Raw genomic sequence first — 15,483 nt, 5'->3', positions numbered from 1 at the left:
AATTCATTGGTTTCAAAAAAAATTCCTAAATGAACTGATAATTTAACATAGATGACGTGTCTTTGAAATCTTCCCGTTACGATACCATCAGGCTAAATACCGTAACGACTTTAGTAAAAGTGTTGTGCAACTAGAAGATGTCTCGACACACGACAATACTGTTTCCTAAGTCATTGTTTATAGCCAAGCCATGGAACGCCTCGTATAAAGTATGTAATGGATGTGTGGAATCCGGCAGTCTGGTTTCTAACTTCAAAATGGGTGGAAATGTTTGTTTTGCATTTCTTTTTGCTTTTATAGGTTTTGCAGCAGCTAAGTATAGGAGTGATGGGTATGTTTGTTTATACTTTTAAGGATTCACTTGTCTACTAACCACAAAAAGGTTATTATAAATATTATAAAGGGGAAAGATTTGTATTTTTGTATGTATTGAAATAACTCAACAACTACTGGGCCGATTTCAAAAATTCTTTCACCAATAAAAAGCTACGTTATCAGAGAGTATAGCCAATTTTTTTTTAAATTTTACGCGGGCGAAGTCGCAAGCTATTACTAATATTGTGAATGCATATTATCGTTATTACGTAAAATGCTACAATTTTCAGAGGTTTTATGCCAAGTTCTGGATACCAACGTACAGAAGATCAGTTAGCAGAGCCATCTTCCAGGCTAGAGAAAGGCAGTAGAGAGGAGAGGGACAACCAGCCTGATAGAACGCAGCGGTTCGGCATTTCAGCGTACGGGACCACCGGGGTAAGTTCTGTTTAGCGCCGTGATACTATGACATGGTTAATGATTTTTTTGTGCTATTTCATGTTAGAAGTTGGCTTCCAAATATGTAGAAAATTCTCTTGATTTTAAATTTAATTTAGTTTAAATGTTAATCTTACTTTAGATGCTGACATCCAGGAAATCGTTTATATTTAGACGACAGGACAGACTAATAATGAGTAGGATTTTTTGCCGTATATGTGTTGTAGTAATCTCTAGTATATAAGATATCTGTTATGTTAAATAATGTGATTTTAGTCTCCTTATGGCGGTACCGCTCCAGGCATTTACGGTCCAGTGAAGATAGATCTTGGCGGAGTACTTCTTGGTTCCATTTTAGGTTTTGGCGCGGTTATAATACTGCCTAAAATTATACATGCCTTTTCTTACGGATATGGCGGTGGTTACGGTAGAAGTGAGTATTGAATATTACTTACTAGCCTTCGCCCGTGGCTCCGTTCGCGTGGAATTAAAAAGAAAGAAAGTAGCCTATGTGTTCTTCCAGACTATCCTCTACATCTAAGCCAAATTTCATGGAGATCTGTTCAGCCGTTTAGGCTACAAACTCTACAAACACCCATCTAAACTTTCGCATTTATAATATTAGGAAGATAAATGCCATACAGTTCATAGGTTTAAATATAGTATATTATTATGCTCTATGGTCGTTCCAGAACTTTCCGGAACACTCTAGTCGAAAACGACTAACTTTTATGTCTCGTTCTAGGTGTGGAGACAGATTTCAACCACGTATCGGACATGTTCAGCAAGTTAGATGAAACATTAAGTAGATATAATGTCGATACAGCGGCTTGCATGCAGCGTTTAACTTGTTCTTACGTGCAACTCGCCAACGAAAACATGGCCGCTGGAAATGCGAGCGATTTTGATGTACTGCTTGCTTCTTTGTCGAGGTAAATGCCATATTTGGAAAACTATCGGTTAAATTGGATGTATTTTTTTTGGTGACTGAATGGTCACTGTTTGCCTTGAAGAGGCATTTACAGATTCACCGAGCTTGAGGTGGCAGCAGATGTCGCTTAGCCTAAACCTCGCGCAATTTAATGTACTTTGCACGTATGTGAAGGTAGTTTTATTAGTCGGTACTATCCGCGTACGGTGCGTGAGATTTCTTATTCTCAAAACGTTAGTTATTAGTGTACACCGTTAGAGGTAGAGGTAGAAAGAGATAGATGGATTGCGTGAAAGGTGACATGATCAAGGGAGTGATGACGTATGATGCATACTTCACGCCTACGTTCACCGCGTGATCTTACTCATTGTACTCCAGTCCCCGCACGATGCTTTCTATCGATCCATCATTTTCTTTGGTCGCTCGAAATTACGCCCTTGGTAGTTTATTGTTAAGTGGCTTGTAGACTGTCTGTTTTGATTTCGAAGTGAGGTTCCATTCAATTTGTGTATTCCGGGTTTTTAGAGCGATTGTCGATTGTTTCAGACCATTAAATTGTTTAGCGCAAGTAAACAGTTGTGCGATAGTTTAGTTTCTGGTGACGCACGCTTTAAGACTCTAGTCGGTATATCTTTTTTATTAATTATTTTATTTATTTCAGTAATTCTCTGGTGCGTCGTATGATAGACGGCACGTCGGTGTTCGAAGCGATGTCAGTCGGTAAATCTCTGGATACAGATTGTCAAGTGGAATATCCCAAGTGCAAGTTAGATAAGAAGACAGTTATTAAAATAATGTCTCAGTTATTACCATCATAATAACTCGTAAAAGTGTAGTTATTTTTATGTTAAATGCAATAATTTACGTGATTTTTATTTGTTTTACTTCGATTTTTACTGAAAATAAAAAGTTGTGAAAAAAGAATTATGGTTTTTATTTATCTCGTTTGAGACATTTTAATCAATTACGATTTTTATAGCAAATAAAATTGAGCTTTACACGATTGTAATAAGAATCAATTTTACTTTGCACATCTTTTCGTATCAAGAAAAAGAGTACACATGTGAATAATTTTAAACCTTACTTCAATAGCATAAAGCTCAATTTTATTTGCATGGAAACTGCTCTATTTTCTGGTCTGAACACTTCTAAACAATAAACTTTTCTAGAAGACAAGAGTTTTCTTAGGCTCAGGCTATGTCGTAGGAACAGGGGGGTTTAGTGGGTATGCCCCATTACGGAGAGAATCCCACATAACTACTGTATCTCTCCCGGTACGCGGTGTATGCATAATCCGTTCCCTTCTGACAAAAAAGGCTCCGGCTACGTGAGCCAGGATATCAGGAATAGGTTTTTTTTTATTACCTAAGGTGGCAAACGAGCAAGCGGCCACCTCCAAAATGGCGAAGCGACCGCTGCCCATAGACATCCGCAATTGCAGATGCGTTGCCGACCCTTATCCGACGGAGGAGGAGACGCACATAAAGAGGATATTTCCCCTTTCTATGCATCTACTCCTCCGTCAAATCCACTTCCCCTTCCCATCCTCTTATAAGAGGATTTTCTTATAAGAAAAGGGTGGTAAAGAGAAACAGACTTAAATAAGGCCTCCGTTACCACACTCATCAGACGAAACACGGAATTGTTTCCATTTCACGCCTGTCTTCTGTGTGGTCGTGGTATTTCACCGGGCGTGCCGGCCCTGCAGTGCTAAGATGTTAAAGCGGGCACTACCACTGTTAAGGTTAAGGTGAACAAAAACAAATCAATGTATAAATTTAACAATTTTATTACATCAACACCAAACCCTATCTACATTTGATATGCTCGGCTCAAACATCGACATATGACAATCATTCATTGCATACTAAATCTAATGGGTCCCGGAATACGTGAACGCTTCCTTTGCCAGTATTAATCTAAGCAAGTCCGGTATTTTGTTAACTACAATTAGAGTAGAAACTTGTAAAATCACGCGGGCGCGTTCTCAACTGACGTTTGCATAACCCAGTTCATACCAGTTATCCCTTTCGTGCAAAGTTACACAAATCTGTGATTTTAGTCACAAAACGACTTATTTTGTTGCAAAGGGACTTAGTAATCCTAGATGTGTCTTTCAAACTGCGCCCGCGATTCAACATTTAGCCTTTATTTCCACAAAGCGATCACGCGTTCGGCCTTTGTTTTATTAAATTGCATTTATCACTGGCGTGTTACGTCTATACGCTTAGTGGAAACAGACTGATGTGGATATAGGAATTGTTGAAAAGGACAGACGTAGTTGTAAATTTTATGGCGTGAGTAACAATTTCATAAAGATTGTGTTTTGTAAATATGTTCCACTGCTGAATATCTCTTATCTCTTTCGTTCCTAAGGGAATGACAAGGACAAAAGCTTCTGTACATCTCAGGAATCGAAATTCATTTGATTTGGCGCTCCCACATTTATGTGGTATTGAATTTTTTTTGCTGTAAGGACACATACACAGATCGTAAAATGCGGTCGATATACAAGAAATACTTTATTACGCAATATTAAGGGCCTGTCCCACCAAATTGTAAATTGTCAGACAATAATCGAACGTGTAAAATATGCGATGGAAATGATTTTATTCTCTTTTTAAGCTATCTAGCCTCTATCTGCCAGTGGTGGGACAGGTCCTGAGAGTACTAAACAGTCCGTGTATGGCCCTTAGCCAAATTTTCTATACATAGTTACCGCATTCCATTAGCACCAATCGCTTACATTATATCGAAACCCGCGTATTATTGTCTTAAAATACATACGTAATCGACCATTTCTTTATGTATGCTAAACTAAGTTGTAATTGACATAATTCTCATTTTGATAAAAGTTATAAGGAGCACCAAATCAAGAAAAAAATATGTGAAAATCCAAAGCAAATCTATTGACGTGAAACTGTAATTTCTTGGTTATTAAGGCGAACAGATTTTTTATAATTTACATACATATGTATAAATTCACAACCCTATTTTGGCTTCAAGTCAAGTGAAATAAGCACACGACCCGACGAAAAGAGTTATCACTTAAGAGGGTATATGCCCGGGCGATTTTTTGACGCCGCGTAAAAATAACGCTCAGCGACAAACGTTTAAAAACTACTCTTGTATCAACTGCGCGATAAAAAACATCACGCATTTGTTCTTTCAACGTTTTTTAACGCGCGTAAAATCGCTCATGCGTATGGGGACTTAGATGTAACTATTTTCGTCGTATAGTCGAATGGGTTGAAGTGTCGGTTTGGGCAGTGTTTTAATTAAGGCCACTACAACTATCGTAAGACTACGAACTTACCCTGGATAAGTCCTAAGTAATATAAAAAGCCTAATTTTAGTACTTTCAGTGTCAAATTCTTCCCATATAAGGCTTTTAGTTGCAAAAATTTTTGTAATCTTTTTGGATATAGCACAGTATGTGCACCGGCCGATGGCGTAGGCCCAGTCTAGACTGGGTCTAGAGGGCAAGTCTATTTTTAGGTTATCACATAAACGCCAGCAAAGGGATTTAAAAGATGGCTTGTGGTCGATTTTAGACCACTTGGCAACCACTGGGTCAGAAACATGGTGTTTTTTGCTATGTCCGTATGAAATTAGCAATTTAGACGGATATAGACAAATTATAATTTTATATACGTTTTCGAACACTAAAAATGTAATACAATAATTTTGTGAGCAATGGTTTTTTGCTAACTGATATTTTATTTTTAATTAAAAAAATATATATTCATAATTCATTTAAGTTTTTTTAAACTGTAAATGGGTTTTAATTGATTTTGTTACATGTGTGTCAATTTTTTTGTTAAATATTTTGTTTTTTATGGCAAAAAATCGACAACGACCACACGTATTTTTAATAATTTTTTTAAAATTAATTTTCTTTAAGTAAAAAATACTTAAACTGGCATGCCACATCTAGAGGACCTTTGATCAAATATTTTTCTTGGTTCTAGATTATTTTTCTGACATTTTCGTCTAATAATATGTTATTGCTTATTTTTAATACGAAAAAAGAACATAAGAAAAAAATAATAAATTTTGACGAGTTATAGTTTTAACAGTAAAATCTTAAAGAGATAAATAAAGAAATATTTGACATTTTTATGGAATCAAATCATGTTTAAAATCAATAAAAAATCAGATTTTTTTTAGTTTGATTTTTTTTTCCGAATTACGCACATGCGCCTTTACTCGAACAGAATATTTTAAACACATTCGTTTGTACAAATCTTTAATGTACTTTTTACATAAAAATAAAACATAATTTTTAAAACATCAATTTTTTTAACAAATTTTACAATTTTTTTTCGAGATTTTACAACTGGCAAGTGTTAACTAAATAAAAAAACATGAACTAAAATTCAAATTTGATACAACGTTATTAAAAATTGTCAATAACAAAATCTCATTAAATTAATTTATTTTGAAATATTACGACCTTTAAATAATGCGAAAAATTTGGTCCAAATACAAGTATTTCAGAGAATTTGAAATTAAAAATGAATGAGCAATTATTTATGGCTGGCTCTACGCCGCGGTGGTTATTTATTATTATATTATCTATGGTCGATGATATTACGAATTTTTATTTATAGCGTAACCAGAATAACACCTTTCTTTAAAACTTTCGGAATTGACATAACCAATATTATAAATACAAAAGTTTAGATGGACGTTTGTTAGCATTTGTAGTCTTTAGACAGATCTTGATGAAATTTGGCATAGACATAGAGCATAATCTTGAAGAAAACATAGGCTCTACCTTTTTGTCTTCAATTCCTTCAGACAGATTCGCGGGCAACAGCTAGTTTTTATAATGGCAACAATTTCAATAAAAAACCCATGGCATATAATCTTTAGATGTAGACGATATAAGTTAGAAATACTAAGGGTCTAGCACGAAAATTTGCGTCAAAGTATTCGTCATTGAAAAAAATTTGTAAGATTTGTGCAACAATCGGCCGTAAAGTACAGATTTTGTCAATGTCGGATAGTTTCTCGTAAATTTTCGTGCTACCTGACGTCGACATAGAACGTAATATTAAAAATATTGCGTTGTAATAGGAATGTTTTATTTCTGGTTACACTATAACTTACCAAGAAATTCCAAGATACTATTGATAAAAATATGAAATATATGTAGGAAAAAAAAGTAAAAAAAAAAACTCTCCGGACATACTCAATAGTCCCTTAGTATCAATCCACACTAAGCGACATTTAAAACCGACAGAATATCACATAAAAGACGTACCTTGGAAAAACGTGACATTTTTCATCGACCATACATTTCATACAAATCCATACAAACGTATTGGAATTCCATTTGTGATGTGTTTTTGTAACATTTAGGTATAAATGTGGATATCCTTTGAATGGAGGACGTTCATTGGACGAGAGTACTGAAGAATGGGTGTGCATACGTCATAGGTCTCACGTTTGGATGAGGCTGGAACAAACACGATATTAAAAATATCATACTCAGAATGTTATAAACAGAATAATGTAGGGATTTTTTAAATTAAATCTACCCAACATTCAAGTAAACATTAAATGCAACTGGTTTATTCATATGTAATAAAATTGGAGTGTCTGTAATATCAAGAATAAATTTCCAGATTTTGTGGATATTATGTACTAGCTGTTGCTCGCGACTTCGTCTCATTAAAGATAGAATAAAACGTAGCCTGTTACTTAGTGATAACGAAGCTTTTTAATAATGAAACTATTATTGAAATCGACGCAGTAGTTTTTGAGTTATTTCAATACATACAAAAATACAAATCTTTCCTTTTTATAGAACTGGTATAGAAGTATGGATTTCCTTATCTTAAAAAAAATCTTTACTATTATAATAAAGCGTAAACACACACTTCTTTGTTGCCTAATATATTATTTTTGAATAATTCTTTTTTTAATAAAAAGCCCGACACTTACGTCACGCTTCAGGCTATATATTTTCACGGCATTAAACTTAGGGGGTAAATATTTTGGATAAAATCCCTAATGTGGGAGTGACCATAAGTTGCTGCCATGCTTTGTCATCGTGCCATGACATCTTGACATTTGCAATTGAATTTGACAAATGTAAACAATAAAACAATATTCATAATTTCATGCGGGTGAAGTCGCAGGGAAACAGCTAGTATACGTAAAATAACATACCACAGCCTCGTATGTGGTGAAGTTGGGCTTCAAATCCTTCCCATTCATTGTTATAAACGCTCCGAGGTTCGCCATCGTGTCACTGGAAATTATAAAACATTAGTTTCACTGGCGCACTCAGAGTTGTGTCCATTAGTATAGGTTTAGTGCGTGAATTTTAAGGGACATCTTTAACTCTCAGCAACCGAATTTGGCAATAATCATAATTTAAAGAAAACATAACTAAGAAATTTCAGTCGAGTACATTTTAATGAGTCTCACGTCAAAAATCTATTAGGCCTCTAAAAGTGTCCATTAAGCATCTCTGAGTACCTTGGGATGGGGCCACTATCTTCTAAAGTCGAAAATTGCACTTAAAACAGCAGAATTGCTTCCGTATTGAGAAAGGAAAGAAGAAACATATTTAGCAGGGGAGAGAGTATAGGAAGGGGAAATATTCTCTTTTATACAATTGCGGATTTCTACGAACAGTATTTATTTGAAGCCTAGTTACCCCTAGGGTGGGCTCCTCCAGCGGGGAGCTGGTGACTCACCAGTAATTAGGTGCGGAGAAGACCGTGATGCACTTGGCGTCGTGCGCGAGCTCGTAGCCCTCGCTCTTGACCTCGTGGCTGCGGATGATGTAGTCGAGGCAGTTGCGCTGCAGGAAGCTGTGCGTCACGTCGGGCCCGAACTGGCAGCCCACGCCGCGCTTGGACGGCGAGCGCCCCGCCTGCGGCTGCGGGTCCGACCACAGCAGCTCGCACATTATACCTGCAAATTTTATTTAACTACTAGCTGTTCGCGTGCGGCTTCATTCGCATCAAATTATAAATTTACGAGCTGTTGCCCGCGACTTCGCCCGCGTGGTATTAGAAAATACACGAACTATACAAATTACAAAAAGCTACGTATCCCTCGGGAACCGGACATTTCTCGGGGATGAAGCTTATCCCATGTGTACTCCAGACTTTGTTTTATATCTGTGCCAAATTTCAATAAGATATATTAAACCGTTGCAGAATGATCGAGTAAACATTAAAAAACTAAATTAATGAATCCCAGGGGAACCGTAACTATTCCCGGGATAAAAAGTAGCCTATGTGTTCTTCCAGACTATGCTCTAAACCTGTGCCAAATTTTATGGAGATCCGTTCAGCCGTTTAGGCTACAAACGCTAACAAACATCCATCCATCCATGCATCCATCTAAACTTTCGCATTTATAATATTAGTAAGAAGTAAGAAGTAAGATTGTTTTGCATTTGTCAAATTCTCAATTGCAAATGTCAAAATACCTACTACCTTACTATGGTAATCTTGCTTCCTTGATGTTGGCAGCAACTTATGGCCTCTTTCTCACATTAGGTTTTTTATCTAAAATATTTACCCCCTAAATTTAATGGCGTGAAAATAACCTAAAGCATGACGTAAGTGTAGGGCTTTTTGTTAAAAAAAGAATTATTCAAAAATATGCTGTGATTGCTGACATCTTAGGCAACAAAGAAGTGTGTGTTTACGCTTTATTATAATAGTATAGACTAGATTTCACCATTCCGCGTGGATTAAAAAAACAAAAGTAAGTAGCCTATGTGTTCTTCCAGACTGTTACGTATCTATGAAAAATTTCATCAAAATCTGTTAACCGTTTAGGCGGCAAATTCTAACAAACATCCATCCATCCAAACTTTCGCATTTATAATATTAGTAGGATAAAGCGTAAACACACACTATGTGGCGTAGGATGTCAGCAATCACAGCAGTTTTGAATAAATATTTCTTTAATAAAAACCCCTAAACTTACGACTTTAGGCTATATATTCTCATGCTATTAAACTTAGGGGGTTAAAATTGGAAAAAACCTTGTGGGAATGGAATCAAACTACAAGATGCCAACATCAAGAAATAAGGTTATTATGGTAACGGTAATTTTGACATTTGCAATTGACACTTTGACAAATGTAAACAACAAAATGAAGTTTTTATAATGAGACCGCACGGCATTTACTTTAACAATTTTTTAATACTCACCATCTTCCGGTGGCTGTTTATTTCTATCCACGTTCCTTATATCTTCGAGTGTGACGTCATCGCTGGAGAACAGTCCCCCGTGCATCACCAGCACCCTGCCGTTGATGCAGTGAGCCAGCGGGAGCCAGTTGTACACCTCCGTGAACAGATCAGCCATCTGTGCGGTGTACTTGAATGTAACCTCGCCACGGAAACCGTACATACGGTTCATATCTAAAGATTCATGGTTACCTGGAATGTATGAAAATTGTCTTAAAAAAAACTACCTGGAATGTATGAAAATTGTCTTAAAAAAAATTACAAAAAATTTAGCCTGTGGAAATTTTTTAGCAATCTTACTAATATAAATGCGAAAGTTTAGATGGATGGATGTTTGTTATGTATCTTTACAACTGCTTACGGATTTCTACGAAATTTACCAGTCTACAAAACATAGGGTATTAATTTATTTTTAATTCTATGCGAACGGAGTCGCGGGTCACAGCTAGTGTTTTATATCTTATGTTACAAAGTAAAAACAGCATTTATGCTAAAAAAAACTAGTTAAAAAGTATAATAGTTCTAAGTTTTCATTAAACATATAAATCTTTACCCTTGAAATTACTGTAAAATGGCTGAGTATTGGTAAAATGTTACTTTAAAAAACCCATTTTTAATTTAAAACATTTTCGCATCTAAGTAGTTTTAAAAAACAGTCTTACAATGCTAAAAAAAACAACTATTACAAAGAATGAATTACCAAAAAGCCCCAAAATATTACCAAACAGTTATCAAAACTAAAAAAAAATTACCAACTCACCTCTCGACATGAAAAAGTGGTTGGGGTATAAAAGTTTAAAACTAAACAGTGTAAATATGCATTCAACACTGAACGATCCTCGGTCAACAAAGTCTCCATTGAACAAATAAGGATTCTCTTCCGAAGGTAGTCCGTTTAACTTGAATATATTCATAAGATCATAAAACTGTCCATGAATATCTCCACATACTGTGAACTTTTTGTCATCAGGCACTTTTATATCAACAAGAGTTGGCTGATTGCTTAAATATTGTTTCACATCAATAAGGATCTGAAAAAAAAAGATTTAAACTTAATACAGGAGAACCTCGATAAGTTAAAGTCCAAGGGAAACACAAAATATTTTAAGTTATAGAGGTTTTAAGTTATCAAGGGTCTATGTTATAGAGGTTTTGGGCTCTGAGGGGAAGGGAACATATTATTTTTTGAAGTTATAGAGGTTTTAAGTTATCAAGGGTCTATGTTATTGAGGTTTTGGGCTCTGAGGGGAAAGGAACATATTATTTTTTGAAGTTATAGAGGTTTTAAGGGTATCGAGGTTCTATGGTACATGTGATTTTAAGCACTGAGTATTAAAATAAACTATTCAATAACAATATTTTTGATTAAAAGACAAGAGACCAAATGGCCACTTTATTCATTCAAAGTAGTGAATAGATCACTGCCCATAGTTACATTTGCAGTGAATTGTTTATCTTTACTCTACATATAGGACAGCAACAGTATATATCGCATTCTTATATGTCCCTTCCTCTGTCAAATCACCTCCCCTTTCCATATATCACTTACAATGAAAAAAACTGTATATCTGGACTAAATAGAATAAAAATGCCTTAAAAACTACACAATATTGAATACTATATAATTTGACAGATAAAGCACTTTTTAAACACTAGTTTATACCCGTGACTTCATCCGCGTGGAATTAAAAAGACTTATTAAGTAGCCTTTGTGTTCTATGATCTACATTAGGGCCAAATTTCATTAAGATCTCTGGCTGTTATGGAGATAAATGGTTTTTTTTTTATAACATAAGATGGCAAACGAGCAAGCGGCCACCTGAATCCGCCAAAATGGCGAAGCGACCGCTGCCCATAGACATCTGCAATTGCAGATGCGTCGCCTACCCTTATCCGACAGAGGAGGAGACGCACATAATGAGGATATTTCCTCTTCCTATGCATCTCCTCCATCGTCTAATCCACTTCCCCTTTCCATCCTCTCATAAGAAAAGGGTGGTAAAGAGAAAGGGACTTAAATTAGGCCTCCGGCACCACACTCATCAGACGAAACACGGCATTGGTTCCATTTCACGCCTGTCTTCTGTGTGGTCGTGGTATTACACCGGACGTGCCAGCCCTAGTGCTAAGATGTTAAAGCGGGCACTACCACTACCACTGTAATAAACATCCATTCATCCATTCGCATTATTAGTAAAATGAGAGTATGGCATATCATAATCCCTTTTAGAATTTCCGTAAAAACAGACACAAGAATAAATATCCAAATAAACATTAAGACAATTTACCTTATAAGCATATTTCTTATGTAGATGTTTTTCTTGTTTGTAATGTTCAATTAAATCTTTAATAAATTTAACAGTTACTTTGCCGTCTTCCAACATTGGTCCTTCATATTCATCTTCAATTGCTGCAAATATACACATATAATAATCACTAGCTGTTCCCATGCGACTTCTCCCGCATGAATTTATAAAAAATCATTTTATTGTTTACATTTGTCAAATTATCAATTGCAAATGTCAAACCGTGGCAACCTTGCTTCCTTAATGTTGGCAACAACTTATGGTCTCTTTCCCACATTAGGGTTTTTATCCAAAACATTTCCTAAGTTTAACGGCGCGAAAATATATAGCCTAAAGTGTGACGTAAGTGTAGGGCTTTTTATTAAAGTGTTATTCGAAAATATGCTGATTGCTGACATCTTTGGCAAGAAAGAAGTGTGCGTTTATGCTTTATTATAATAGTAAAGATTGTGTGGTACATGTGCCCTCACAATTGTTCCGAGGGGGGCATCATTGTCGGGTGTTGGGAGGGGTTTATCATCTGACTCCTTCCTATGTGTCGAGTCCCTTGCATGGTGGCTCCCCCTTGCCGGGTCGTGGATAAACTAACGTAGACAGACAGAAAGCTAGTTTATAATTTTAGTAAGATAAAATAAAGACTTACTCATAGCATCTAAGTTGATAGAGTCGGCTATGTTCACTTCCTTCTTGTCAACGGCTATTGCTTTTTCAAATGCAATTTTCTTAACAATCTTATTACATTCATTATATTTCATCTTAGCATCCTGGTCATTTGGCCTAACTTTGGTTACCTGTGAATAAAAAAAAATTGAGAAAATCATTAGCCCCTTTTTCCACTAAACCAATTTAAACCAGAGCTATACAAGTGAAGATAGTTAATTTGTGGAAAACAATATTCTTCATAACAAATAAATCTTTTTTAATTTTAATATCCGGTTTATTTATAACATAAAACTAGTATTTAAATTTAATTATTTTCCTTATATTGGAATATAACTGAAATGCTACATATAGAAGGAAAAACTGTTTAAAGTAAACTATGTACTAAATAAATAAATAAGTACTTTATCTATACTTAATATTATAAAGAGGAAAGAGTTGTAGTTGTATGTTTTGTAATAACTCAAAAAGTACTGGGCCGATTTCAAAAAATCTTTCATCATTAGAAAGACAATTTATCTGTGACTAACATAGGCTATATGTTTTATTATCTTTTAATGTCACACAGATGAAGTGGTGAGAAACAGCTAGTGTTTCATAAGTTGATAAAATAATATTTAAATCCAATACGACCAGATAAACTCGGACAGCAAATGTATTTTAGATAAGTTGTAAAACTCCAAGCAACTATACTTATTGGTTAATAATTTCACATTTTACAACATACATATAATATATATTATTTAATGAATATTTGAAAGGTCTGATAATATATTTTATATGTGATTCAAACCCATGTTATTTTAAGTCATCTAAAGACAATTTTTTCACTTTAAATTTTATTGTATCAAAGAAAAACATAATTTAATGTTAATAGATTTATCAAATCTAGATAAGATAATACAAAAGGCAAAGTATGGTATCCTTTTGAAATACCTTGGCAACTCAAGGTCATTGGTGCACTACATCGGGTCCTTTACCTGTATGTTACACCTAAAATATTGTTCTGCAAGACTCTGAATGACTTATGTGAAGTTAAGTACAATTTTAGAAGTTACAAAGGTATATTGATTCTTAGTCATATACCTTAATTAATAAAATACTAGCTTACGCCCGCGACTCCTGCCGCATAGTACGAAAAAGTAAGTAACCTATGTGTTCTTCCAGACTATCCTCTACATCTATACCAAATTTCATCGAGATCCATTCAACGGTTTAGGCTACAAACTCTAACAAAACATCGATTCATCTAAACTTTCGCATTTATGATATTAGTATGATTAAGGTCCAAGTACATAAAGGTTCAGCGTATATTCAAAACTCGGGTAAATAAGAAAAATTTACATATAATTGTGAAATTTTATCAAGTTAGGTTAGTAGTTTAGTATCCCTGACTCATATGGTGATAAAATATTATGATACTTACAAATTCAAAATCCTTAAGGGCTAATTTGTACTTTCCTAAAGACATGTGAGCAGCCGCTCGCCTATAATAGGCCTTAGTATAATTTTTATCCAAATCTATTGCCATGGATGCATCGACGAGCGCGTACCCAAAGTTTTCCAATCTTAAATTAGCTATGCTCCTATTTGCGAAGAAAACCGCATTATTCGGGTTCTTCTCTATTGCTTTTGTATATAATTCGATAGCAGCATCGTAGCTCTGCTCTGAAAATTGAGGTTAGGTTATCGCATACTTTTTTATCTTGTCAAAGTTATCACATATCCGCTGTAATATAAACTTTTAATTATTTACGTAATTTAATATGGTTATTTTTCAGAATTAAACTTACTTTTAAAGAATTCATTAGCTTCATTTTTCAATTTTTCTGCTGCCTCTATATCCTCTTGAGATACTGGCCCGGTTACTTCAGCGTTTGTAGCCATATTTTAATCAATTAAATTAATAATAAAATTAAAGCAGTTTACAATTACATTAATCAATCATCGATAATTAACGTGATTTTCTTAATAGGCATAAAATGTAATCCGTAATTCATGAAAATTTAAGTAATGAATGATGAACGAATTTGTGGATGACTGATAAAATGAGTGCTGCCATAATTTTGAGTGTTTAGCGCAGATAAAAAACAATTAGAATAGTTTTCTTTTAACTTGCAAAGTTCTTTAAAGATGTAATTATTAGATAACATTCAGTTAAAATGTTAATTTGGGGAAGAACACATTTAAAAAATTATAACAGAGCCCTTAACATAATTGAGTAGTATTTTTTTCATTAGTAGAAAGCATGACAATGTTTTAAAAACAAAACTGGCTATGAGTCGTTTTAGATAAGACATCAGAGATGGCGCTTGTCCGATATTTCTATTATCATTATAGTAGTGCACCTATAAGCAAAAAAAAATACTCTAATAACTGCAATAAATTCACAGGCGACCAGCCGTAAAAAATAATCTTAAACGTTTTCCAACATGGTGAGTAGGATAAGGCCAAGGACGTCTCCCTTATTTCGTTCATGTTAGCTTACTAGTATTTCATTGTATTTTTTTATTTTATAAGATGGCAAACGATTGAACGGTCACATGAATTCACATAGAAATAGAAGCGTTCGCTGCCCATACATAGACATTCGAAATCGTAGATC

At 34.8% G+C, this 15,483-nt stretch overlaps 2 protein-coding genes across 2 annotated transcripts; one reads left to right on the top strand and one right to left on the bottom strand.

Annotated features, from left to right (window-relative positions):
- Positions 1-540: 540 nt before the first annotated feature.
- Positions 541-2,502, top strand: LOC106101020. Its single transcript, XM_013280089.1, has 4 exons — positions 541-753; positions 1,030-1,186; positions 1,499-1,685; positions 2,346-2,502. The coding sequence occupies exons 1-4, from the start codon at positions 613-615 to the stop codon at positions 2,500-2,502; spliced, it is 642 nt and encodes a 213-aa protein (XP_013135543.1). The 5' UTR covers positions 541-612.
- A 953-nt stretch (positions 2,503-3,455) lies between these two features.
- LOC106101128 (serine/threonine-protein phosphatase 5) lies at positions 3,456-14,921 on the bottom strand. The gene is made up of 9 exons (XM_013280252.1): positions 14,672-14,921; positions 14,305-14,546; positions 12,862-13,009; positions 12,201-12,322; positions 10,673-10,943; positions 9,874-10,104; positions 8,398-8,617; positions 7,865-7,946; positions 3,456-7,148 (listed from the first exon to the last, which is right to left on the bottom strand). Exons 1-9 carry the CDS (start codon positions 14,763-14,765, stop codon positions 7,086-7,088), a joined length of 1,473 nt encoding a protein of 490 aa, XP_013135706.1. The 5' UTR covers positions 14,766-14,921; the 3' UTR covers positions 3,456-7,085.
- Positions 14,922-15,483: the final 562 nt, after the last annotated feature.

This window comes from Papilio polytes, unplaced genomic scaffold, assembly GCF_000836215.1.
Source record: "Papilio polytes unplaced genomic scaffold, Ppol_1.0 DF824024.1, whole genome shotgun sequence".
Taxonomy (NCBI): Eukaryota; Metazoa; Arthropoda; class Insecta; order Lepidoptera; family Papilionidae; genus Papilio; species Papilio polytes.
This window is presented reverse-complemented; position numbering and strand designations above follow the sequence as displayed.